Source organism: Neurospora hispaniola, assembly GCF_033458365.1.
Source record: "Neurospora hispaniola strain FGSC 10403 chromosome Unknown B0T23scaffold_1, whole genome shotgun sequence".
NCBI lineage: Eukaryota > Fungi > Ascomycota > Sordariomycetes > Sordariales > Sordariaceae > Neurospora > Neurospora hispaniola.
This window is the reverse complement of record NW_026944406.1, coordinates 1,661,815-1,686,694: the sequence shown is the minus strand read 5'-3', so window position 1 is coordinate 1,686,694 and position 24,880 is coordinate 1,661,815. Positions and strand designations below refer to the sequence as shown.

The window sequence follows — 24,880 nt, the reverse complement described above, 5'->3', positions numbered from 1 at the left end:
AGCGAATCCCTGGTGTTGTATGTTTTTTTTTCTACTTTTTTTTCATCACTCTACTTATTCGGTCTTAGATCTTTCTGTCCATCTTCTTTACTCCCTCGTCTTTCTCCTTTTCTTCCTCTCGTATATGGCACACAGATCCGGCCGTAGTGAAACTCCTAGCAACCCGTCAGTGGGACCCAGCTGTGATGGTTCACTCACTGACTCTTTCGTATTCACCAACGTACCACATTTCACTGTGCATGTGGCCATATCGTTCGTACTTGTCATGACAAAATATCGATCATACAGTCACAAACCCTTGGCCCCCCCCCTTGATGTGGGATTTCGTGTCAGGGAAGGTGGCACCCGGATTGACGGGTGCAGTCCACAAAAGCTCTCGTCAACCACGTTGACGAAGACATTTCTCTCCCTCGATCATCGTCATTAGATGGCTGAATCACAGATTATATTGAGCTAGGCTGGCTTCACTCATCACCCCTCATGTTCCATCCCTTTGCCAGTCATTCTTTGTTTGTCTTCTTAAGACACAACTGAACCACGAGGAACTCTGCCTCCCACTCATCCAGCGTCATTGTACCTCTATCCAATACCTAGGTCCCCAATACTTTGCCTTTCACCCCATCAACTTCATCTTGTACCAGCACAAACCGCCCCCTTCCTATGCAGCCAAACAACCGACATACTGACCAACCAGCAGGTCATAGTACTCATATTCAGCCGGCTGAGCCGCCCATAGATCCTCAATGAAAAAAAAAAAAAAAAAAAAAAAAAAAAAAAAAAAGGTCTTCATCGCGTCTTCACCAATGTCCCTCAAATACTGCCATGGCAACTTCTCTCTCTCGCTTCCGTATTCTGGCAGTGCTCAAACACATTCCTCTTTTCCTCTTCGTGGCATCCCTATTGCTCCCGGCGCGTTATGAGAGCAGAGCTGAGCTGCGCTGATGGATTCAAGTAAGACACTCCCCCACAAAATTATCACGCTTTGTCCGATACAGCAGGAGGCTTGGAGGGAAGCAGAAACATGAAACTGGCTTTCTCCTGTGTTCGGTTCGGACGTTTATTTTGGTCGATGACTGGAGACTGGGCTGAAATACCAAGTATGATACCGTCCAATTGTCTTTGAGTCGTCCCGTATTCCATAGTCGGGACTAGTGTATGGGCGTTTTCTTATGACTGTACACCGTATTCCTTGACTCTTCCGCAGGATTGTTGATTTTGGTAAGCCCGGTAGATCAAGATGAACCCCGAGTCCCGAGGAATTTTCACGCAAGAAATTGCACCCATGATGGCATTCCAAGGTGATCCGCACCGATGAGCTCAGTCCGAAAGGAGACGACGTTCGATAGAAAGGGAAAATGTTCGTTTCAAACTTGAAGGCTCACATATTGTCCAACCCATTCGTCAACATAAGAAGGTTAGAGTCGATAGATTAGTTACATAAAGAGTGAGTGACTAAGAGAGAAAGTTTAGATGCACCATATATCAGTTTGCGAGAAGAAAACCGTATGTAATGTTAATTGAGGTTGACGCTCAACACAATGTTTCAATTTGCATTCTTCTGGAAGCACCGTTATCACCAGGATATATCACCCCTAGTGAGCAGCATCGTCCGGACCAGTGCCGTTCATCTCTCCAACTGCACAACATGATCAGTATTAAGATCCCAGAAAGCCACAAGATGAAGACTTACCATCCAGCGCAACAAGGAAACGGCTCACGCAGTTGTAGCAAGCGATCTAGTGAGTCGGTGTTAGCCCCAAGAACTTTGCTCTCGACACGGCCTTTTGCTCGCCATCCTCCCGGACTCCTCGACCTTTGACGGTCTCTCATATCTCACTCTCACCCATTTCTCCATCACCCTTTCCCCTCTTTCCCTGCTCCCGTCCTCACGAACTTCACCCTTCACAGCATGAAAACACAACCCAAAAAAACAGTACTCACAATCGCAGTCAACTCCACCACCTCCCTCTCGCTAAACAACCCTCTAACCTTCTCAAACGTCTCATCCCGCACCTTTACATTCCTCGTCATCTCATCCGCCAAGCACACCGCCACCCACTGCCTCTCATTCAAGCCTCCCTTCTTCTGGTCTCCTTCCTCAATCAGCAGCGGTTCCTGCCTCTTGACCACGCCCAGACCATCCTCGCCCTCGCTGACGCCCGCCTGAACGGCCAGGGGCGCATGGTGGTGCCACTCGTACCAGGCGCCGTTGCAGACGGCCACGCGGGAAATGGCCAGCTCGCGCTCGTCGGCGGGAAGAAGGGTTTTCGTGCGGATGGCGCCCAGGAAGGAGTTCCAGCCGTCGGCGACGGGCGGGGAGTGGAGCAGGGTTAGGTCCAAGGGTTGGAGGGGACGGGGTGCGCGGCGGGCGGTGATGCGGTCGACGATGGCTTGTTCGGCTTCCGAAGAGGTGGGTGGGGGGTTGGGGATGTAGGGGAGACGCATTTTGGTGGGTGGGGTTGTGGTGAGTGATCTGGTGGTGTTGGTGAGTGGTGACGACGGAAGTCGTGTAAGTCGTGTGTAAGAGGATGATAGCCGGTGTTGTAGTGAACTGCGGAGGAGATGTTTGAGGGAGATGGACATTGGGTGTAAGATGTGGGAAGGAAGTACAGAAAGAAGAAAACGGATGAAGTGGAATACTGCAAGCTTGGTGACTCGACAGCTGCAATGCACGAGTACTGTGGTAGTATCATCGGCTTGTTGAAGCCGGTGACGCAGGTCTGTACCTGGGGGCCGGCGGTCGGCAGCGGGGGTTGCGGGGAATCTCTTGCCCGCCTGTCTGCCGCCCGGAAGGAGGGGTCGGCAAGTGGACGTGAGCCAGGAGCATCAACGTCAACAACCAGCTTATGCGAGGCACCGGCCTGAATATCACAACCTAATCATCAAAAATATGCGGTTGGATGTTCGAGCATCGAGGTGTATGTCTTTGACTTCAAATCTCATCACTCGTTCTGGCCGTGAACGCTATGATTATCTAGCCGCTTGGCCGTTGAGGAACATTTGGTCTCATTTGATGCTCTGAGACAGATTCGACAAATACAATGGGAGATAATATCGCAGTCCGAAGCCGCAGATCCTCCAGATAGTGGACAGGTGAATGCAACCTCACAGAGGGACAAAGAACGACCTTGCGCAGAAAATCTGGCGCCTGTTTCGGAGTGAGTATCTCCCCAAAGTGATTTTTTGTTGTTGTCGACATATGAAGAACAGTGAAGTTTCAGGAGACGGTAACGATGTGACATTTGTGCAAAGGCGAGTGGTTGATCAACGTTGATCTCGAGATGTTGGTCAGAGTCGAGATCACTCACCAATCGGCCGCTCATGTGTTGTTGATTCAGCGGCACAGTGTTAACAATATTGATTGCCCTGTGCTTACTACCCTGTGTGGGGCTCTTGTGAAAGCTTGGCACTTTTCCTTTCCCAGCAACTTGAACAATGTGCCCCTCTGCCCCTCCAGCGCAATGTTTGGCAGACAAGCCCACTGCCGCCAAAACAAAAGTTCGCGATAATCAACACAGGGCACAACGACACAACCGAAGCGCAACAGACCTCACCAGATACCACTCAATCGCACACCCAGTCCTTTACGACATTCTCAACAACAACAAGTCTGCCAGATTGATGGACCCCTCTCCTCAATCCCCCCCCACCAAAAAGCGCAAAATGGCGACCTCAACCTCAACCTCTACCGCCGCCCCCGCGGTTGTCGAAGAACACCAATTCCCCCTCCCCCCGATCCTCACCCACCCCTCCGCCGCCCCTCCCACCCTCATCACACAAGGCGCCGAAGGTCGTCTCTACAAAACAACCTTCTTCTCTCCCGACATTCCCTGCGCACTCAAGTACCGACCTCCCAAGCCCTACCGGCACCCGGTTCTCGACGCCCGCCTGACCAAAGCCCGCCTCGCCTTCGAGGCCAAAGTCCTCGAGCGGTGCCGGCGCGAGGGCGTTCCCGTGCCTGCCGTGTACGCTCAGAACGCGGCAGCGGGCTGGATCGCGGTGGAGTGGATTGAGGGTGCGCCGGTGCGGGTGAAGATCAACGAGTGGTTGGGGCAGAGGCCGAAGAATGAGGAGGAGGAAAGGTCGGCCGCGGAGCAGGATCAGGGGCCGTTGATTGAGTTGATGAAGAGGATCGGGGCCGCGATAGCGGGGCTGCATAGGACGGGTGTGGTGCATGGGGATCTGACGACTAGTAATATGATGTTGAGGCCACACACGAAGAAGACGACGACGACGACGACGAGCGAGCAGACGAATGGAGTGAGCAAAGAAGAGGAAAACGCCAAGTTGCTGGAGGGAGACGTGGTGATTATCGACTTTGGCTTGGCGAACCAGAGCCAGTCGGACGAAGACCGGGCGACGGATCTGTATGTCCTCGAGAGGGCGTTCGCGAGCACACACCCCCGGGCGGAGAACCTGTTTGAGCACTTGCTGGAGTCGTACAAGCAGAGCTTCAAGAAGGGAGCGTCCGTGTTACATAAGTTGGAGGATGTGAGGATGCGTGGGAGGAAGAGGAGCATGATTGGGTAATGGTCAAAACCTTTTTTTGGCGACAACAAGGCGAGAAAAGATACCCATGGATTTATACACATACAAGAACATTTTTGCCATGATGATGAGTCCGAACAGCGGAGCTCGCGCGCTGGAAAGGAAAGTGAAGTTGCAATACATTCATGCAAATCAAAAATCCATTTTCATAAGCAAGTAAGACAACGCAATTGGTATTAATATCAATAGAATCAGAATGCCTGCTTGCCTGCCTGGCCACCCGTCCCATCCAAAAAAGAACTCCCTTCGACCTAGCTACACAATATGCAGCAACTATATAGGTCGGTTTTGTATGCGGTTCTACTAACCCCCCAAGTATTTTAGAGTGAGTGCCTCAGTTCAACTCGGCACCGGCAAAGTATCCTTTATTCTCAATCACGCCCCTATTCTTCACCACAGCCGTGTACTTAATCACCCATTGTGGCGTGAGGTTTCCTGTCAAGCCGCCGCTACCCGTCGCTGGGTCAGCCAGAAGCCCAGCACCCTGCGGGCCCAGGAGTTCCCTCAGCGTCCCCTCGGGCAAGATATCCGTGCAATCGCTATGCACCAACAACTCCACATTTTGTTCCTTAGCCAGCGTCGCCAGCGGCGGCGGCACGTTGCAGCAGTTCTTGAGGTTGATCTGGTCCACCGCCGGCGGGATTGCCACGCGCTTGATGAACCGCGCCAGCTTCTCGGTGCCAAACTCGGAGATGCCCAGCCTTTTCACCAATCCGTGGCGGTGCAGCTCCTCGACGGCCGCCTGCCAAGTCGCAATCTCTGACTCGTCGTCACCCTGCGAAGCGTTCAGCTTGTCGGCCTCCCACTCGCAGTCGCCGTCGAAGGACATGCCCGGGAAGGAAACGACGAGCAGGTCGACGTCTGGGATCCCTCCGAGCTCTTTGAGCACTAGCTCCATTGCTTCGGTTGTGTATTGCGCCCGCCTCGAAACGTCGGGCGTTGTGGTGGGCAGGAAGAAGATCTTGACGGTAATGTCGTACTGCGACCGCTCTTCAGAGAGTCCAGCGGTTTCCCAGTCGATGCGGGGCACGAAGATTGTGTTGTTTTTCTGGTCTTGCGCCGTCCAATAGAGCGGGCCTGCTACGGGGTTGGTGGTGTTGCTATCGCCATTTGTGGCTTCGTGGACGCCATTGCTGGCGCCATTGGTCGTAGTCGTTGTCTTCGTCGTTCCATTCGCATTCAGGTTCTCAATCTCGTCGGCGTAGTCTAGTTGCGCATCTTGGAAGCTGACTTTTAGAGAGTTTACGAGTTCGAGGTTGGATGCGCCGGGCTTGCGAACAATGGAGGGCCCGCCGGAAATGATGTTTCTGGAGGGGAAAAAAAGTTCGAGCACGCAATTAGTGATTGGGTCGAAGAGATGACTATCTTGCCTATTTTCAAGCGAGGTCGCACACGTAAAGACAAGAGACAAACCACATGGCCTGCCCTGCCCTGCGCCATCATGCTTGAGACCGAAGCCACACAATGAAGAGAAGGACAGACATACCCGGTAGAAAGTATTAACTTGGCCATGACTGCTGAGGATGTTGACGACCTTTTTTTTTCTTTTCTTCTGGAAATGGGTAAAAAAAAGTTAAATCGTTGGCCTGGCGCAAGACGAATCTCTCTACCTCTTGAACTTTAGACTGGATAGTGGGGTTCGACTTGTTTGGTTCAATGGAGCCTAGAACCGATTATTAATGATTTACTGGCATGGGTCCGGGGGTGGTTCGATTCGGGAGTATGAAGGTACCTTTTGTAAGCTTGTGATGATATGTATCACCACAAACGCCGATGGTAGGGTGGTGTTGCCAGAGATAGGCAGTTGTAACGACACATGGGAATACTGTTTTGGAAAAGTCCGGTATGAATATCCGTCGTCGACCAAGAACATAACCCAGGACACAGGTTAGAATCGGAGAGGTCGGTCTTCATCCGACTCTCGGATTTGACTTTGCGCTAGGTGAAGCATGCCTCTATACGCAACTCCCGGGGAAGGATGCCATGAGCAAGAACAAGTGCGGACTCTCAAGCAAGTTTGTCAGAGTCGGAGATGCATGTCGCGGACATTGCCTAGAGTATCATCGGCAGCCATGCCAGCTTCGGCATCTAATGACTGTCGGTTGCGTTCTCAACCACACTTCGGTGTAGATATGCGCGGGATGCCGTAGAAGGAGAAGAAAGCGACAGCCAACCAGAAGGTCTGACAGGAACGGGATGTCTTGTTGGGTGAGGAACTGGTGAACGTGGGAAGCCTTGTACTTCTCCCACGCTCAGTCATGTTCGCTTGTTACAGCCACTACCAACACTAAGGAAGAGAACTAGTTGAGTCATGCTGGCAGAAGATGATAGAAAAATGAACCAGACGCCCGCTACGACTGAGGGGGTTTAATGAGAAAAGGGCTTCCCTTTTGATCCATTCTTGAGATTTTGTGTGCGTTGAGTGGTTTGCCCAGCAACATCAGCAGAAGATAGGTAAAAAGTCAACTCAATTGTCGTTAGGTAGGTACAGTTAGACGATCAACGAACTACTATCTTAATCGGGCAGTTAAGCCTTGATCAACCCAGGAGCACATCACATGCTATAAGACCACTAAAGAAACCTCTGAAGACCGAGTAGTGCCAGATGCACTAACAGTCTTTAGGACCGAGCAGAGCCCCACTTGCCTTGGGTCTGGTTCTTGGGGCACATTGGACGGCCGTCGTCCCGCCCCTTTGGACAGCTCCAGGCGGGAGGAGTCCAGGCTGTCGGCGTGGTGTCCTTGTCAAATTTCCCGCCCGTGACAACACCTCCATGATCACATTGTCGACTTCCGCTCAACGTGATCCTGGGTGGTTGATGGAATCATCGTCATCATGGCTATTCAGTATGCGCCCGACAGCCGCCATCTTGCTATTCACAATGAAGTCAAGCTGACCCGGAGCTCTGCAGCTATCTAATCCTCCTCTCGCGCCAGGGCAAAGTGGTGCGTCTTGCCCGCCGCGGGCGTTGCTCTCGTCCCCAACCACGCTGTCCTTCTCCCGACTAACCGCACGTCAAATATCCAGCGCCTGGCCAAATGGTTCACCACTCTGTCTCCCAAGGACAAGGCCAAGATCGTCAAGGACGTTTCCCAGCTTGTCCTGGCTAGGAGGACTCGCATGTGCAACTTTCTCGAATACAAAGGCAAGCTCCGCCAACTCTCCTGGATCGCAACACAACATGGGGCTAACTGTCTTTTTGCTCGTCTGCAGATACCAAGATTGTCTACCGCCGATATGCCTCGCTTTTCTTCATCGCCGGATGCTCCTCCGAGGACAACGAGCTGATCACCCTCGAGATCATCCATCGCTATGTCGAGCAGATGGACAAGTACTACGGCAACGTCTGCGAGCTTGACATCATTTTCTCCTTTACCAAAGCCTACTACATCCTCGACGAGCTCCTGCTGGCGGGAGAGTTACAGGAAAGCAGCAAGAAGAATGTCCTACGATGCATATCGCAACAAGACGCGTTAGAGGACATGGAGGTGCGTACAAGCATTTGACTTGGAGCCGTGACCGCTTGCCCGGACAGAATTTGCCATCTTCCCGTGTTGCTACGCCTACACGCTCCCCCCTTGTTGCAATCCCTATCCGTAAACCACTGCGCTCACTGACACGTTTATTGCACTTCCTCAGGTCGAGGATGAAGTCACAAAGATCATGTAAAGGCTGATCAAGCTTTGTGGTGTCTTTTTCCCCATCATCACGACCGACCGGACCGGGTCCCCTCAAACACTTGCGAGTGCCAATGGTCGACATTTATTTACCCCAACAGCACACGCTAATGCATACCCTGACCTCCTGATGCAGGACTTGGAAGAAATAAACAACGCACTCAAGCAGGCCGGAATTCTCTGAAGCAGTGGCAGCAACCACAGTCCCTCCGATAGGTGACGGCACCGGATGGACAGACGAGAGGGGCGACCCGAAGCACGAGAGTACAGCATATGCAACCAGGGAGGACAATAATAATCGCGCCGAGAGAAGGGGAAGCAGAGTGTGGTGTGGTGGCAGGAAGTCGGGGCTACAGTCACCCATTAGGAGGGAGCAAACTCCCTTTCCTTGATCATATAGATATGGGCATTGTAGATTAATGAGCTGCCAAAACTGAGCCACTCGGGGACCGGATACACCACTGGTGTCCTAATCATGGACGATGATGGGAGGAAATCAAGTGGAATGCGTATTCGGTACACTGGGCATGGCCTCGGCGATGTGCTTAATGATAACAACGATTCAACGACGCGTTGCCAACACCGATCCATCTGTTCATGACCTCACACATTGGGTGTATGCGCAGAAACAGATCGATTCGCTCGGGAGACGTTTGGGGTGGCATTACCTTGATGCCCACCAAGGAAAGGTTTGTCCACATCGACGTTGGAAGCAACGCTCGTGGAGGGTTGAGACGACTCTATTCGTCAGGTGGTTGTGGTTGACAATCAACATGAGCAGCATTCAGGCCGGGACAAACATTGACACACAGGAAGTGGAACGCACTGCGATGACTGGAGGCTTCCAGGCGGAACGGCGGAGGGGAGTGAGTGGGAATGGAGACTTGGTGGTGACAAGGGAACGCCGATCACTTAGGGGGTGCGACTCCACCCGACTCGAGGAGCCAGCAGCGCATGACCAGGGTTTAGGCGGGTCGACCCCAGCAATCCCCAGCGAGCCAAGGCCAACGTGGGCTGGCGCAAGCAGGCCACTCACCCGAAAGGCCACCCACCTGTTACTGTCAGCGTCAGCGAACCGGCTCTGGCCCTGATGGCACGGCTTCCCTTGGAACGTCAGATACCAGGTAACGAGCCATCGATGGAAAGCGAGACCGCAACCGGGGCACCAACATATCAATGACCAACAAGAGGACTGACTGGAGCCAAGCTGAACACGGAAGAAGCATGATGGCTGTACTCTCACTATACCGACCCGATAACCGGCGGTCCCCTTGGATTCAATTCGGATGGATTGGAAAGAACATCATACATGTATGGGATTTATCCAAGGTGTCCCTCCTCCCACTTTTCCCACTTTTTGTTTGCCAAACTGATCTCAACCTCACTTCAACTAAACAGCAGGACATCACTCGATATATGACGATATCGTCACCCCTATTTCTCCTCACGCTAAACTTACATCAACATCAACATCAACAAAAACCCCACTTCTAACTATCTACAACCACCTACACCTTTTCACTATCTGTACTCGACATCGCGCTAGACATTACAACATCCCGTGTCCCTGTCTTTGTTCATATCTAAGACTTAATCTGGGAGTTGATAGGCAGGATTTCCATAACCGCTTTCCCCCAAACTCACGGACTCGTCGGAGGACCTAGATTGGTCACATCATCCCCCGTTCACCACACCCTGTTCCCACTTCCTCCGCACCGCCTTTTCCGACGAACAACAATAACAACAACCATAACATCAACGTTTCGCATCAATCTGTTGCGCCATCACGGATCGACCCGGGATCAAGAATTACTGGTTGACTCTCTACAAACACTAATAATATCCTTGTGGTAACTCACTTCATATTCAAACAATTCCCATCTGGCGATCGCTCGACCCCTCCCGCTTCCAACCAACGACCACAACGATTGCGGAGCTGGGCCTGCCACTTGTTCATCGCCTTTGTTGCAACTCTCACCGTCTCCGATTTATTCGTCGCACCACATTGCGAATACCTATCATATTTATCACTACCCCAACGGCCAAACGCCTCCCGGCTTTTACCACTGCCTGATTGTCACATCACCTTCACAAGTCGCATGCCATCGCAACCACCGGCAAAATGAAGGCAAGTATACGTCGCACCGGTCGAACCGGGCACCGCTACCCTCCAAATACCAGGAGTGGTTGATCGTCGAAAGCAATATTGACCCTTTCACAGTTTCTATCTCTTCCTGCGATAGATGTTGTGACGAGCGCTCTGAACTTCGACACACCAGACTGTCACATCACCGGCAGCTGCGATCTATACACCACCAAGGCTGCGGGTTCCGACAAGCGCCTTTACAAGAACATCCAACAGTCCCTCCAAACTCAGCACGACAACCTCATCAAGTTTGGCAAGTCCCTGTCACCACCACAGCGCGAATCAATCGCCGATACCGTCAACTTTGAGCGGTCTTCACCATTCGGCTCGCTCAACGAAAAGGCCAACCGAAACACATACGCATATCTAATAGCCACTCTCAATGCGTCGCATCCCGACTACGACTTCTCCAATGTCCTGCGACCCGACGACTTTAAGCGCGAGAAAGAATTGCGCCGCGTCATGGCCCACATAGATAGCACCCTGCAAAGCGTGCGGCCCAATTCATCTTTCCTAGACGTCACAATACCTTGCATGGGCACCTCGCCCGCCGCCGCCTCGAGTTTCGGCTCCTCAGGCCTCGCCATGTCACCCGTCTGGGGCCCTGGCATGTGGGCATCCATCGATAAAGAGATGGACCTCAAGGACTGCTCCATCTTCTCGTACCAGCCCGTCGACGCCCCATTTGACGAGGAAGAAGGCGCCATTTGGGCCCTCCACTACTTCTTCTTCAACAAGACTCTCAAGCGCGTCTGCTACCTCTATGTGCGCGGGATGCCGGTCATGTCCCATAGTCCGAGAATACCGGGTCACCACGCCATCATCTCGGCCAAAGGCGGGCTTGTGCGGCCGCGCAGGGCCCTCTATGGGATCGATGAGGAGCTCGACGACGCCGGAGCCAACAAGCGCGCAAGGTACTGGCTCGGAGACCAGTTTGCCGAGCGCGTCATGGCGGATGACGACGACATGGAGGCCGATGATGGTCTAATATGGAATCGCGATGCTGACGGTGACGTCAACTGCAACTATCATGATGACGATTACGACGACTATGATATTGAGAGCCTGGGGGATTACGAAGAGGACGAAGACCTCGAAGACGCGGAAGAAGATGACCATGACAACAAAAACACTAATGGTGGTCGGAGTCAAGCTTCGGCCGCCAAGGGGGGCTGGCGCTCTGAGAATGTTCCGTACCGGGGAGTCAGTGAGGATATTGCGTCGAGGATGGAGATTGATGTTTAGACGATGTCAATCCCACTCCGCTAGTCCTTGAAGACCTAGGACACTAATGACAGTCGTCGAGGTGGCTGTCATGTTATTCATGCTAATCTGCTACGTTTTTGCTCTTTTTGTTTTTGACGACAGCCTCATTGCGCGCGAGCCTACGGGAGCGTGAGAGGCTCCTGATTTTCGAGATACCATGGTGTTGGTTCGCGCTCGCATTTTCTTTTCTTGTTGGTGTTTTTCCCTTTTCTCTTTTCTCACTTTTGTTTGCGTGTACATGGTTCGTTTTCGTCATTGATCTGCCTTTCGCTATTTATTTCCCCTTCCACTTTTCTAGCAGCATCCGTGCTGTATCACTGCTTCAACGCATAACATCACATCACAATGGGTATAATCTGGCTGGCTAGCTTATACATCAACACGGGAAACGGTAGAATGTTTCTCCCTCAATGGGGTTTGAGTTAGGACATGGGTGGGAGGCATGAATTGACTCAAAGCACCCGCCTACGAAAGTTGGCCAGCAATGCATTGGAGAGAGTTAACGACGGCGTATTCGTGTGCTCTTTGGGGATAACTGTGGGAATTTCGCAATAACACGTCTTTTGCTTTTTTGTGGGGTTTGTTTTCCTTGTTCGAGTATCTATGGCTCCAAGGAAATACCATAGTCGTGGGAATTGGATCAGTTGTCCTGGGTTTTCAGAAGGTCGGTGAGAGAGACTACAATTCTGGATACCGTTCGGGTGGATAGGGGTATGGTTATGTTTGCGGCTACGTTGCTCTTTTGCTGCTATACTTAGTGACTTTGCGCGGAGTATTTCCCAACTACTCTATTCTACTCTTACTACTGAGAGTAATGCGGGTTTCCACAAACGATGTCTTTTGTGACGAACGGAAATGGTTCAACACAAACAATCAAACAAACAAACAGTCTGTGTAATGGCTACTGATATGGGGTTTTTGCGCCTTTCAGATTGCTACAGACGGGAAGCGTCTACGAGAATAGATGAGGACAAGCCTGACAAAAGGGTAACGATGAAAACGACGCTTGACATGGCATGGCAGGGCAGGGCAATACGACGGAATGACTACTCTACTGAATTACGTAGTCTTAATAGCTTTTGATTTACAAATTGAGTTGCTGTACAGTATTCTCAGCACCTCGCAACGGAAACACAAGCATGAACAGCTTCTCAGTAAACGTTTCGAATATGCTTGTGGTGAAACATCAAGACGGAGAACAAAAGGGGGTGGTGGTGATTCCAGTATGGTATACCCCACTATCTCACAGCATTGAGGTGCCACTGAAGAAGCAGCCCTTGTCCCCAGTCAGAGAGAGGAGCGATGACGACAGTGCCTCCTCCATCGGACTCGTCCCGGTATTCCGGCTGTCCTTTCCGCCCTTTTCCCTCCACAACAGCCAGACTCGACTCCATTGCCCAGCTCCGCAGGCTCCGTCGCTAACGAGGTCGGGATCTGGGATCTCACTATCCACCACCAAAAGTGTCCGAGCCAGGTCATCTCGATCGCTATCGATTGTGAGACAAGTGGAAGAAACCGTCTGATCTCAAGTTGTTCACAAAAATCAAAGGCAAGACAAAGCAACACTTTGATGGTGTCTTTTTCTTGGTCATGATCTGGGTTGGCACGTGGGTTGGGCAGTGACGACTGAAACATTCACACTTTCTCTGCAAGAAGAGCGGGGGGTATTTTAAGCGAGGGCTTGCATTGTTGCGACATCATTACATACAAGTACGCTCTCTCCTTACGAGTCTGACTCTTGACCCCTCTCGACAGCTCAAACTCACCGCTTCCCGGTCAAAACCCACCACCACATCTGCCCCAAGGGTCCTCTCCGCTCCGCTCCGCTCCGCTCCGTTACGGTACGGGACCCGTACTTCCCATCAACCGAGTCATCGGTACCCGGTACCGACTATCTACCGTATTCGTACCTCGTACCCCCGCCTCCGCCGCTTGCCGCCACACGCCCGCACTTCGGCTGACAGACGGGTATTCCGGTCCCACACAGGGCATACCGATCGATACCCCACTTTAGTCCGTTCCGAGCCCGGTGCATAGCTAGCAGTACCTAGGTTGCCGGCATCATGGCGTCAGCCGGACCCACGGGGTCATTTGGCGCAGGCGCTGGAGGAAAACCCAACAACAGCAACAATATCGTCCCCGCTCAGCTGGGCTTCCTGGCCATCTACAACCCCAGTCTTGGCACGACCGACGACACGCTCGAAGACCAGATTGTCTACTACGCCTCGGTCACGACATTGAAGGACCAGCAGCGCCGAAGACATCGGTCGGACAGATCATCACGCCGTCGTCATCATGCGCCAACCAATTCTGTGTCGGCATCATCTGGAGCAGCAGCTGCCCCCGGCACGGAAGCTGTTTCGAAAGAGGAGAAGAATGAGCGCCTCAGGCAGATAGGACTGGCCCAGGGCATGGTCGAGTTTGGCAAGAGTTTCTCGGGTGGTAAGGCGGTCAATACGATTGATACGGAGAAGAGCAGAGTGGTGCTTCATGAGTTGGAGCCCGGGTGGTGGATTTTGGCTGTAGGTTTTCACCCCACCACCACCACCACCACTATCAGAGGTTGCATAAACCAACTAACACCCAAAATTAGTCCATAGACCTCACCCGCCTTCCCCTTCCCAACCAAGGCGGCACCAGCAACAACAGCAAAACCTCCGCCTCCCCTCCCCGGTCTCCCATCCCCAGCAGCCCACGTAAAGGAGTAGCTGAAGAAGACCAAAAAGCCGAATACTCCTCCCGCGAACTCAAGCCCGCCGCCCTCTTGTTGCGGGACCTCCTACGTGCCCACGCTTGTTTCCTCCTTCACCACGACAGCTCGCTCTCGTCTTTGTTCGTGCGTGCCCAGCGACCCAAGTTTGTGGGCTTGCTCAGCCGCTATTGGGATCTGTTCCTTTCTACGTGGAACGTGTTGCTGCACGGTAACCCGGCATGTAACATCTATGGCGGGATCAAGATCACTGCTAGCGGGGAACTTGGCGTGGGTGTGGGAGAAGAGGATAGGGGTTCGGGGGAGAGGGAGGTATTGGAAGGGATGGTGGACAGAGTGGAGGGACTTGTGGATTTGGTAGTGGGCAGGTTTGGAGAGCCTGGAGAGGAAGGGAAGGAGCCAACGGATTGGCTTGGTACCGGAGCGGAACCGGGTGCGGACGACGGTGCGATTTTCTTGGGCACCGGCGCGCTGTCAAGGCAGTCATTGCGATCGGTGGTGTGGTGGATGGAGGATATGTATACGTGGGGAGAGAACGCGTATGGGGTCATTGAGAGTCCGACGGCCACGAGAGTAACGCCCAGGAGGCAGCAGAGACAGACGGGCAGTAGGGCCAAGATTGCCCCGCTTGGAGAGGTGATGTCGCCCAGGCTGAAGATATCGGACTTGCGATTGCCGCCGCCGAAGCCGAAGCCGACAACGACACCGCAGTCGGAGACGGAGCAGGGCAAGACAACTTCGGATTCAGACGGCAGACCATCCGGACCGCCAAGACCCGTTACTTCTCTGCATCCTCCGGCTAAGAGTAGAAGTACTGCGAGTCCCGCGGGTACAGGTACGGGGACACCGGCCAGCTCGACGACGGATGAGCAAGGAGGCGTCGGCAATCTGTTTAGTTACCTGAAAATGGGCTATGGAACCCACTGGAGTTTGGGGATGGGCGGTAGCTCTCAAAGTATTGAGAAGCAGCAGGACAAGGTCGAGAATCAGAAGCCCAAGAAGCCGCCTAAGGACTGCCAGTTCTTGATTGGTCTCATGGGCGACTTGGAGGGTACGCCAGCAACTAGTCCCGACGGCGAGCCCATCGACCCGTTTGAGGCTGAAGACTCCAATTCACGTCTGTTGTTGCGCACCCTAACAGTCGAAATCGAAAGCGAAGGTGAAAACCGTCGCCCTTCGCAAGTCCAAAAAGATTTCGGCAGCCACGATACCGAGCTTGCTGAAAGTGAACCCCAGGGTACCAGCACCGGCACAGTAACCGTCACTGACGAGGATGGCCTCCGCCGCGTCACCGCTGTCACCACAGCCAACAGCTCCAACCCGACCACGAAATCTGGCTCGGCAGCCTCTTGTTCTGTGAACCATCCTTACTCAGGCCCAGGACATACATCGTCGATGGGTGGCACAGGACAGGCCGGTACTACGGGTATCACCTCCGCTGCCACTACATTCGACTCCCAAGACCGCAACAAGACCAAGAAGCTGCGCGTGGTCGTCTACGTCATGCGCCCCTTCATCTTTGTGTTTCTCTTCCAGCTGCGCACCGACTCCCTCGCCTGGGAAGGCTTCTACAGGAGTTTGCACCAGCAGATGGCTCCCCTCCGAAAGTCGCTGTTGCGGGCTACGGCTTACAGGCCTGAGCGTCCTTCAGACTCGGTAGCTGGAGGGCGCGGGCAGATTTACGATTTAGTCTGGGATCCTAAGGAGTTGACTGTGCACTCGACGATTCCTAATATCCCTGAGCCTCCCGTTCCTGTGGCTGCGGGTGTAGTCGGTGGTTCAGAGACAGCATCGGCCAAGGCGGCCAAGGCGCCCTGGAGCCGTATCGAAGCGCTTAACACCCATAACCAGATTCTCAATATGTTCATCAACACCCGCGATGATAATCTCACCGGGTATGAGCGCACTTGCAAGACAAGTAGAGGGTGGTGGATTGTCTGGAATCGTATCCTCGAACGGACCGCTGTCGCGGAGTCTCAACCATGTCAACATCTGCTTTCTGTGTCTTCCACCAGAACAGCCTCTCCCGCAGCATCGACATCGCCTGTAGTCGCCTCCTTCGCCGGCACCAATCAAGATCTCTTCGCCAACGTCAATAAACCCCGACGTGCAAGGGCGGCAAGTGACAAAACTCTTCGGAAGCGGCGGACATCTGGTTCTTCTTCGTCGTCTTCTTCTTCTTCTTCGCCTAATGCAGGGGCTACTTCTTCCACTGATCCTTCTAACTCGACGGACCCCTCTGGCACTGCTGCATCCGCATCCGACGACTCCCTCTCCAGCATTCCTGCAGACCAATCACAGTCACCAGGTGACGACGCCGATAACGAGCAAGAAGAAGAGGAAGAGGAAGAGTACGACGAAGAGCATACCTCAAGTGAAACAGCTATCCCTCGCTCTGCTACCGCTAGCGGTGTCGGTAGTGATTCTTCCTCCTCCTCCTCGTCGGCGGCGAGGAGAAGAAGGGGAAATGACATGGTGGAAGTTTCCAAGGAGATCTTCCTTATTCGCAAAGCGACGGCGGGGGAGAGCGGGACTGGACTTCCTATAGCTGAGAGACACCATGGGCATACGAGGGGTGTGAGCAGTGTTGGGAGTATCGTGAATGCGGCATCTGCTGCTGTGGGCGGCGGCGGCGGTGGTGGTGGTACCGCTAATAACGAAAAAGGCGAAAGCAGTGCTGCTGCCGGAACGGGTCAAGCAGCAGCAGCAGCAGCACCAGCAGGTGGAGGAGGGGGAGGATGGGCGGATGGAGCTACCAAGTTGGCGCAGGGAATTGGTGTGGATACCAAGAGGTATATCGAGGGGCTGTTGACTTTGAATCGTTGATTTGCAAGAAGGGGAAGAAATACCCATGTCGAGCTGGTGGACAACTAGTTCTAGGTGGTACAAAAAAAAGGACACAAGGTAAGTGAACCGTGGTGGTAATGACAAGAGAGAGAGATAAAGCAATGAAGATTCAGGGACACGGGGACACGGGAGGACAAAAAAAAATAAACTACTACATCAACAGTAAACAATAAGTTGATGGCTTCACATAGCGGTAATGAAAAATAAACGGGTATGCTTGGAGAGTCCAACCGGCCGGGCACTGTTCACTTCTCATACAAGTCTAGGTAGGTCCTGCTCCCGCTCCCGTAACTGCGGCGTGAAACCCACCCTCCATATGACCTTGAAGGAATCCCCAAGATGTCCTCAACAGTTCAGTCAGTTCTTTCATTTCAAAGTACACTTATATGTCATCACTTATTCCACCGCGCGCCAGCCACTCACTTCCATCAACCACAACCCACACTGACTAACTGACTACTAAGTCCAGGTAAGTAGGTAGCCGGAGGTACCTCTTGAGGAGGGAAGGAAAGATCGAATAACGTACAACTGTACACTTACACTGCACACCCACCTAGGATAAGACGAGGTTGCGCCCATATACACATACAAGGAAGTATATGTAGATGTATATGTAGAAAGTCGCAAGGATGATGTACACAGGTAGTATAGTCATCTCGCCCAAGAATAAAGAAGATGATGGGCCTATCCATACTTTGCAACGTTTATATTCTGATTCTTTTCTTTTTTTTTTTTTTTTTTTTTTTTTCTTTTTTTTTTTGTTGGGGAGGGGGGGGGGGGGGGGGGGGGGGGGGATGGGGAGGTTTTCTATAGCATGACACAAATCCCTACCGACTCAATAAGGCATCAAGATCAAGATCAATCAATAATGACTGCCTAAATGCTCTAGTATCGAGAGTATCGAGTGACGAAACGTCTGGATACATATATAGAGATAGACATTCTCTACTACTACACACAAGTAGTATTCAGTGGGTGAGCAGGAGGAGGATGACGATGGTCGTGGGGTTGTATTAGGTTGAATTAATCAGTCAGTCAGTTAGTCAGTCAGTCAGTCAGTCAGTCGGCTGGTTGCGCTTAGAGGGAGCGAGGTTGGTTGGGTTGGGTAGTTATCTTGGGTTATTATTTTGGGTATTTATTTTGTTGTGCACGGCATGACGACGGCACGATAACGGCACGGCTAGCCAACCCAGCCAGCACGGGTGACGGACGGATGGACGAATAAACGGGACGGGCTGACGGAAAGGAAAAAAAAAAAAAAAAAAAAAAAAAAGGAGGGAAGGAAGGAAGCAACGGTCTCGCTTGCTTTATCTCTGTTTTGCCTTGTTCTGTCTTGTTCTGGTGATGAAGAAAGACGAAGAAAGGAAGAAGAAAAATAAAAATAAAAAATAAAACAGGGAGGAGAACAAAGGAGAACAAAGTCCAAGTGAAGTGAATCAATTAAAGACTGTTGCTCCTGGATGTGAGGTGAAAGGCGAAAGAGAGAAAAACAGTAATTTAGTTGATCTTCAATAGCTTTCTCTTCACTTGGTCAGTTTCGGTTGACCCTACTTTATCCTTTAAAATATCTTCTTACACGATTCTCATCAGAAATTAAGATAACCTGCATACATCAAACAGTACTACTAGTTTGTAGTAACTATGTCCATCTTCTTCTAATTCTTTGAATCTCTGAATAGAAAGGACTTGGGTCTACACAACAGCAACAATGTTCATCACCCATACAAGCGTACAGTACCTGAAAGATGTCTATGGCATGACATGCTTGCTTCGCGCGCGTATTAGACGATCACAACCGGTCCAGACAATGCAGATGGTACAGACAAGACACAGGGTACAAAGCCTACACGGTGTTGGTTAGGTGCGTAATCGCGATATAGAAAAAAACAATCATCTTCACCTTTGCTTAACTTGACTTGCTTGACTTTGGTATCTCCATCGTTCCCTTAGTGAAGCAACAACAACCAAACAACCAACCGACGAATACATCTTTCTTTCCTCTCTTGTACTCCCCCTCCCCCCTCTTGACTGACCCTGTTCACCACCGTCCTTCGTGCAAGAAAAAAAAAAAAAAAAAAAAAAAAGCCCATACTTCCATAAACAGTATACTACTAACTTTCATTCATGAGAATCTCTTGACAACAAAACTTCAACAACAGCAACAACACCAACTTCATCATAACACGTTTGTTCATCCCAAAGTCCCGATTCCGATCCGCTCCCGTGCAGCGCAGTGCAAGTGCGCCTGCTATATCAAACTTCATCAAAGATGCCATCAATCAGCTGGGAATACATCCCCGAGCGGACGGCTCCTGCAAATGATTGATCACCCCTTCACTGCCGCTGCTGCTCGCTGTTGATCCCAACTAAGCCTTAGCCGGCGAGCTTGTCTCCTCCTTCTTGGCGTTTTGTGTGCTGTTATCCGCCGCCGCCGCAGCAACGGCGGCCTGCTCCTTCTGGTCCTGGTCGTTCGTTGTTATGCTTGAGGGTGATTTGGAGACTTGGCTGGCGAGATCCTTGTCCTCCTCCACGTTATCAAACATTTCAGTGTCGTCGGCGTCGGTCAGCACCTCGGTTCCGTCGCCGAGGAAGATGATGCGGCCCTTGTAGCCGCCCATGCCAAAGGGCTTGCCCTTGTTTCCGTTGTCCTCGAGATCATACCCGCTGTCACTATCATCAAAGTTGTGATGCACACCAGGACCGCGGAACTCAGCTATAATGTGCGGAAAAAAACAGATATGGAATTAGTGTCAAGCTCATAAGAGTAGCCAAGAAGTAGAGCGTAAGTGCCAACGAGAACGAGCTGGGTTATATGAAGTACACGTGTGGTTGAAGAGGGATATATAGGGAAATACGGGGGGAAGGTATGATATGGTGAAGTTTGTGTAGTGATGAAGAGCGGTCAGGGGGATGTTGTTTCCCTACCATATTCGGGAGGAGCGCAAGGGCCGTCACCGTTGGCGACGCGCTTGGCAATTTCCTCATACCACTCCTCCTTAGTCCGTCCCCTGAGGAAACCAACAATGATCATGGTCATGTTGTCGCAACCAACGCCGCCCGTCTCCGAGTTGGAGGCCAGGCAGTTGTCCATCATGTTTTCACAGATCTTGTCCAAATCCTGCTTGGCGGCAATGCCTCGCCTGACGAACTCGACAACCGCTTGGGAAGACTGGCAATCCCAGATACCTAGCAGAAAACGTGTTAGCTGACCGCGCGTTTCTATACAGGTTCAAGGCTTCTCTTACCGTCGCAAGCAAGTACGAGGAACTCGTCATCGTCGGCCAAGTCGTGGACCATAACATCGGGGTATGCGGTAACGATCTGCTGCTCGGGTGCCAGCTCGGCGCTCTTCTTGAACTCAAAATCGCCAATAGCTCTCGAGAGAGCCAAGTTTCCATTCACGCGACCAAAGTCGACGAAACCGCCAGCGGCAGTGATACGAGCCTTCTCGCCTAGAGAACCACAAACAAGCACCGGTTAGCTCGGAACCTTGTCATCCGAAGGGCCAGCAAGCGCATAACTGCATACCTTCATTCTGGGGCTTGTGGTCGAAAGACAAAGGTTTCGCGCGGCCCTTTACGCCCAGTACGGATCTCGAATCGCCAGCGTTGGCCTATAGACACTTGAGGTTAGGGCGAGCAGTTCACGAGCGGGGGTTGTTTTTTTTTTCGTTCGATTATAACTCACCACAAAGATTCTATCATCGGTAATAAGACCGACGCATGCGGTGCACCCAGAAACCTCCTCCTCGTATTTGGGATCTGCAACATAAGGGGGGCGAATATTAGTTTCCTTCGTTCCCGTTTCGCACCGTATGCGGCACAGCATCGCACCGCGCCGCACCGCACAGCACACAAGCTGCCAAGAAAACACAATCTGGGGTTTTCAATATCGTACCGTTTAGAATTGCCCGATCAGTTGCCAAAAAGCCGTCCTTGAGAGCCTGCTCGTAGTTGCCGGTCTTAAATGTGTCCTGCTTCGCAATGATGTCGTGGATGTTGGCGCCCGCGAATAATGCCACCTTGTCGCCGCCGTGGCCGTCAAAAACGCCGAAAAAGGAGAGCTTTTGGCTGTGGTCCTTGGCCTCCTTGGGGTTGTTGGCTAGTAGGTCGAGGACTGTCGTGTGCGCATCCTCCATGCTGATACGCCAGCCCTGCATGGCCGACACGCCGTAGATGAGCCGCTCATCCCCGCCAGTTGCCGACGCCTATATTCAGAGAAACACAATTATTTGAGTTAGCGCACTGGTTCTGTAGGCAAGTCCGTTTGTGCTTCACATGGTTGATTCCGGCTTGGTCAGCTCAGTGCGCGGGGCAAAGGCGGGGTGTGGCGTGGGTAGGATTTCGGGGCAGCCGATGGGGGGCCAGCGGCGCGCGAGGAGCCAGCATGGATGTGTGATGGGGGAGAAGAGAGCAGGACAAAAGCCCACGGCGTCTTTTGGCGAGGACCCGACGGTTGGGCGACCCGAAGGGGGCCATGAGCACGACAAACAGGGAGACAGCTCGGTAGCGCGACTGCGATGTGGTGAAAAGTGGTTCGACGTGTGTTTATGCTTTTGCTTGCAGCAGGGAGGGAGGTGATGGAGGCCGTCCTCGCCACGAATAGGTAGGCCGGGCGCGAGGACGGTATTTACACAAGGAGCGAGTGGTCAGGATGATTGCCACGCACCTTTTCGACGACGGGCTCAGAAAGCGTCTGGCCCATGATGATGTCTGTGTGGGTTGTTGGTGGTGGTGGTAGTGTGGGAGTGGGTGTGGTAGTGGAATAGTCGGCGACGAGGCTCTACTCGTGACAGACAGAGGGAACTTTGATCGTGCTTTCGAGTCGAGAAAGGGGACGGTGGAGGTGCAAGTGGTGGTTTGCTGTTCGGGAGTGGATTGCAGCAGATTGTTGGCAAGGTTGGGTTCTTTGGCCGGAGGGAGGATGGATGTGCACCCACGTCTCGCTCTCCCAGGCAGAGGCAGTGTGCCCGTCCGGGTTGACAGGTGTAGGTGGGCTGGTGGATTGTGGATTGGAGTGCTACGAGCAATCGATAACGGAGACTAACTGCTGAGTAGTAGCTGCCGGGTTGGGAGCTGTTACTCCACGCTAGCTTAGATAGCTCTTTCTGTCCAAGGTAGGTACCTCTAGGGTTCATGGGCAGGTCTGGATGAGTCTGCTTGCTGGATGACGGGACCACACTACTTGCCTACCTTACGTACCTATGTAGGTAGGGTAGGTAGCTCAAGTTGGCGGCGACTGTCCCTTCTGATGATGTCCTGCCCTTTTGAGCGGCAGCCTGTGGTGGTGACTCTTGGCTCTTTTGGTTGGATCCGATTTTTCCTTGGCCCGGCTTGGTGCCAGGAGTCAACAGAGTCTAGGTCACTCCACAAAGTAACCAAAAATACCCTTGGACGTGACCGTCGAATCAGGCTATGGTGCTCGGTACGGCGATGATGAGTTTCCCGGTATGGGATTTTGAGAATGTGTCGCCAATTCCAGCGAGATAATCAGATGTAGAAGCGCAAGAGCTTTGATCAGAGATAAAAGGTGCGATACTAGGCTTTAGAGGTAGGTGTAGGTAGCTCGCGCGGATCACGGTTTGGCTTCACAATTCAATCTGATTTCATCTGTTTCGAGATACCCGCCCGTCTGCTGATAGGACCCTCTAGTCAGCCTTGCGCCCGAGCCCCGGTGAGGCCGGCCGGTGCCCTGAGCAGCTAAAGACGGAACCAAAGTCGTCACCACCCCACCTGAGCCCTACAGATAAACAACCTCTACCTACCTCCGCCACTGTCGAGGCCGCTCCTGCCCGGGCACAAGAGAAGAAACCGCCGCCGCTGGCCGGTGTTCTCCGGCCGTTTCGTCCCGCAAAACCTAAGCCCAGCTGAGCTCTTAAGAACCTGCACTGTTCTGTACACAAGTACACTAGGCACCGCGCCTCGGCTCACTCACTGCGGGTGGACATACGATGCCCCAAGCTGCTAGCGAGAGGTACCTTTCAGTGGTTCTTGTCCCGCAGTTGCCACGGCACAATTGTTATAGTGTAGAATTAATTTTCTTTTTTTCCGTGCACCGAGTTCCAGATCAAACGATCTACAACTCTGAATATGCGTTTTGTTGTTCTTGCATCCAATACCCTTTCATCGTCACGAACCCTTTGAAGCTCCCCACCCTAGTTGCTTGTACTAACAGCGGGACCTCTAAACCCCGAATCTGCACAAAAATTCACCAACCCCGAGCTCGCCGACAAACCCAATGTGGGGTAATGAGCCGGGGCCGGGGATGAGTGGATTGCCTCCGCGTATGGATTGTAGTGTACACTACACTAGGAGACCGGACCCGGAGACATATTGCAGACTTCAGCTGAAAGTAGTAAGAAGGGCATTTCCAACTCGGACGAGGGTTGAGGACAAAAAAAAAAAAAAATGAGGCGAATTTGTGCGCAGCTTCGTGGTCTTTTCTTTCTTTTCTCTTTTCTTTTTTTCCTGTCATGGTTGGTCACGCGATGACTTAACCAATTTGGTCCGGAGCACTTCCGTCCTGAATTGAGAGAGAGAAAAACGCGCGCGGGTAGCTAGGTATGTAGCTGTTGGAGGAATTGTGCGACTCTGAGTCAGTCGAAAAATGAGTATGTATAATGCTCAAGGCGCCCGGCGCTTCGTCTTCGTCAGGCCAGTTTATTGTACGCTACATTCAAATCTCCTTTTACCAGGGCCTCTTGAGCGAGCTACCGCGAAGGCGATGTTTCTCCTCTGTGGAGGACGGAACAAGCACCCAAGACAGTGCCTGACTTTGCGCTTGTAGCACGGAGAAAGGTACTTGGACACACGCGCAAGTTATCATGTCGACCCAAGTCTTGAACTTATCGACTGCTCCAAAACACACTGTGACTCCGCCACAAGATGGCAATTCACCCCCGCGGATCACCAAGGTTATTCACAGACACCGCTCGACTCACATGTCGTGAAGAGACCAGGAGGGCGCCAGGAGCCCTTGCTAAACTTCAAACAGGAGCCAGTGTGAAAGAGCGTCATTGAGGATAGCGGTGTCCTTATTAAGGCTCTTCCCCGAAAAGGGAGGCGAGAAAAGCCAGAAGGGATGAGCGAAAATGCCCTAGTAACTCGAAAAAAAAAAAAAAAAAAACCCCGCCCAGAACTGGAGCGTCATCGAGCCAAAACTCAATAGGTACACTAGCATCCGTCCAAATCCAATATCCACACTTCCGGTTTGGGATGGAATTGAACCCCAATTTCGTCATCGTTTTCAATCCTTCCTTAGGACAAAACAACAAGAAAATCAGATTTGGCGACGGTACGACAAGATGTGATTGTCATTGTTTATTTTCCGTGCATTCCGTTTTACTGTTGCACCCATCTAACGACGCGAAAGGAAAGAAGTCAATTAGAACGCAAATCCACACAGAAGACGGAAGGGGGGCTGGCGTCAGGAGCGCTTGCGAGCGGGATTATCACAGTATGTACTTAGGACGAAAAATTGAAGCCCAGACAGCCGGGAATAGGTAAACCGAAACGGACTGCGCAGTCGACCGATGACGACACCCACCCACCCGGCATTTTAGATTCAAGCTTTTCTGTTTTAGCCCTCAAATTTTTTCTCTTTCGTGTGACCTATTTTGCTTGTTGGGTTGCAACATCGCGATGAGACATTGGGAAGCAAGATCCAATCTCTCTCGTGACCTCTATG

At 52.2% G+C, this 24,880-nt stretch overlaps 8 protein-coding genes across 8 annotated transcripts; 5 read left to right on the top strand and 3 right to left on the bottom strand.

Annotated features, from left to right (window-relative positions):
• Positions 1–1,366: 1,366 nt before the first annotated feature.
• B0T23DRAFT_7565 (AhpD-like protein) lies at positions 1,367–2,762 on the bottom strand. The gene is made up of 3 exons (XM_062841744.1): positions 1,942–2,762; positions 1,691–1,736; positions 1,367–1,636 (listed from the first exon to the last, which is right to left on the bottom strand). Exons 1-3 carry the CDS (start codon positions 2,581–2,583, stop codon positions 1,593–1,595), a joined length of 732 nt encoding a protein of 243 aa, XP_062696709.1. The 5' UTR covers positions 2,584–2,762; the 3' UTR covers positions 1,367–1,592.
• Positions 2,763–3,437: 675 nt separating this feature from the next.
• On the top strand, positions 3,438–4,717 carry B0T23DRAFT_369131 (kinase-like domain-containing protein). The gene has a single exon (XM_062836494.1). It carries the CDS (start codon positions 3,622–3,624, stop codon positions 4,528–4,530), a length of 909 nt encoding a protein of 302 aa, XP_062696708.1. The 5' UTR covers positions 3,438–3,621; the 3' UTR covers positions 4,531–4,717.
• On the bottom strand, positions 4,707–6,313 carry B0T23DRAFT_7556 (uncharacterized protein). The gene is made up of 3 exons (XM_062841743.1): positions 6,281–6,313; positions 6,035–6,211; positions 4,707–5,855 (listed from the first exon to the last, which is right to left on the bottom strand). The coding sequence occupies exons 2-3, from the start codon at positions 6,058–6,060 to the stop codon at positions 4,883–4,885; spliced, it is 999 nt and encodes a 332-aa protein (XP_062696707.1). The 5' UTR covers positions 6,061–6,211; positions 6,281–6,313; the 3' UTR covers positions 4,707–4,882.
• Positions 6,314–6,986: 673 nt separating this feature from the next.
• B0T23DRAFT_7457 (Adaptor protein complex sigma subunit) lies at positions 6,987–8,558 on the top strand. The gene is made up of 6 exons (XM_062841732.1): positions 6,987–7,029; positions 7,183–7,394; positions 7,460–7,493; positions 7,576–7,693; positions 7,762–8,036; positions 8,362–8,558. Exons 2-6 carry the CDS (start codon positions 7,384–7,386, stop codon positions 8,407–8,409), a joined length of 486 nt encoding a protein of 161 aa, XP_062696706.1. The 5' UTR covers positions 6,987–7,029; positions 7,183–7,383; the 3' UTR covers positions 8,410–8,558.
• On the top strand, positions 8,445–9,414 carry B0T23DRAFT_7466 (uncharacterized protein). The gene has a single exon (XM_062841733.1). The coding sequence runs from the start codon at positions 8,708–8,710 to the stop codon at positions 9,314–9,316; it is 609 nt and encodes a 202-aa protein (XP_062696705.1). The 5' UTR covers positions 8,445–8,707; the 3' UTR covers positions 9,317–9,414.
• A 933-nt stretch (positions 9,415–10,347) lies between these two features.
• On the top strand, positions 10,348–11,616 carry B0T23DRAFT_308232 (Maf1 regulator-domain-containing protein; the record flags this gene model as incomplete). Its single annotated transcript, XM_062834465.1, has 2 exons — positions 10,348–10,411; positions 10,469–11,616. The coding sequence occupies 2 exons, from the start codon at positions 10,348–10,350 to the stop codon at positions 11,614–11,616; spliced, it is 1,212 nt and encodes a 403-aa protein (XP_062696704.1).
• Positions 11,617–13,383: 1,767 nt separating this feature from the next.
• B0T23DRAFT_7436 (uncharacterized protein) lies at positions 13,384–17,460 on the top strand. The gene is made up of 2 exons (XM_062841729.1): positions 13,384–14,159; positions 14,231–17,460. Exons 1-2 carry the CDS (start codon positions 13,701–13,703, stop codon positions 17,171–17,173), a joined length of 3,402 nt encoding a protein of 1,133 aa, XP_062696703.1. The 5' UTR covers positions 13,384–13,700; the 3' UTR covers positions 17,174–17,460.
• A 2,100-nt stretch (positions 17,461–19,560) lies between these two features.
• On the bottom strand, positions 19,561–21,898 carry B0T23DRAFT_424586 (phosphatase 2C-domain-containing protein; the record flags this gene model as incomplete). The annotated part of the gene is made up of 7 exons (XM_062839859.1): positions 19,561–19,907; positions 20,120–20,380; positions 20,440–20,646; positions 20,723–20,807; positions 20,882–20,955; positions 21,092–21,401; positions 21,863–21,898. The coding sequence occupies 7 exons, from the start codon at positions 21,896–21,898 to the stop codon at positions 19,561–19,563; spliced, it is 1,320 nt and encodes a 439-aa protein (XP_062696702.1).
• Between the last annotated feature and the right edge of the window lie 2,982 nt (positions 21,899–24,880).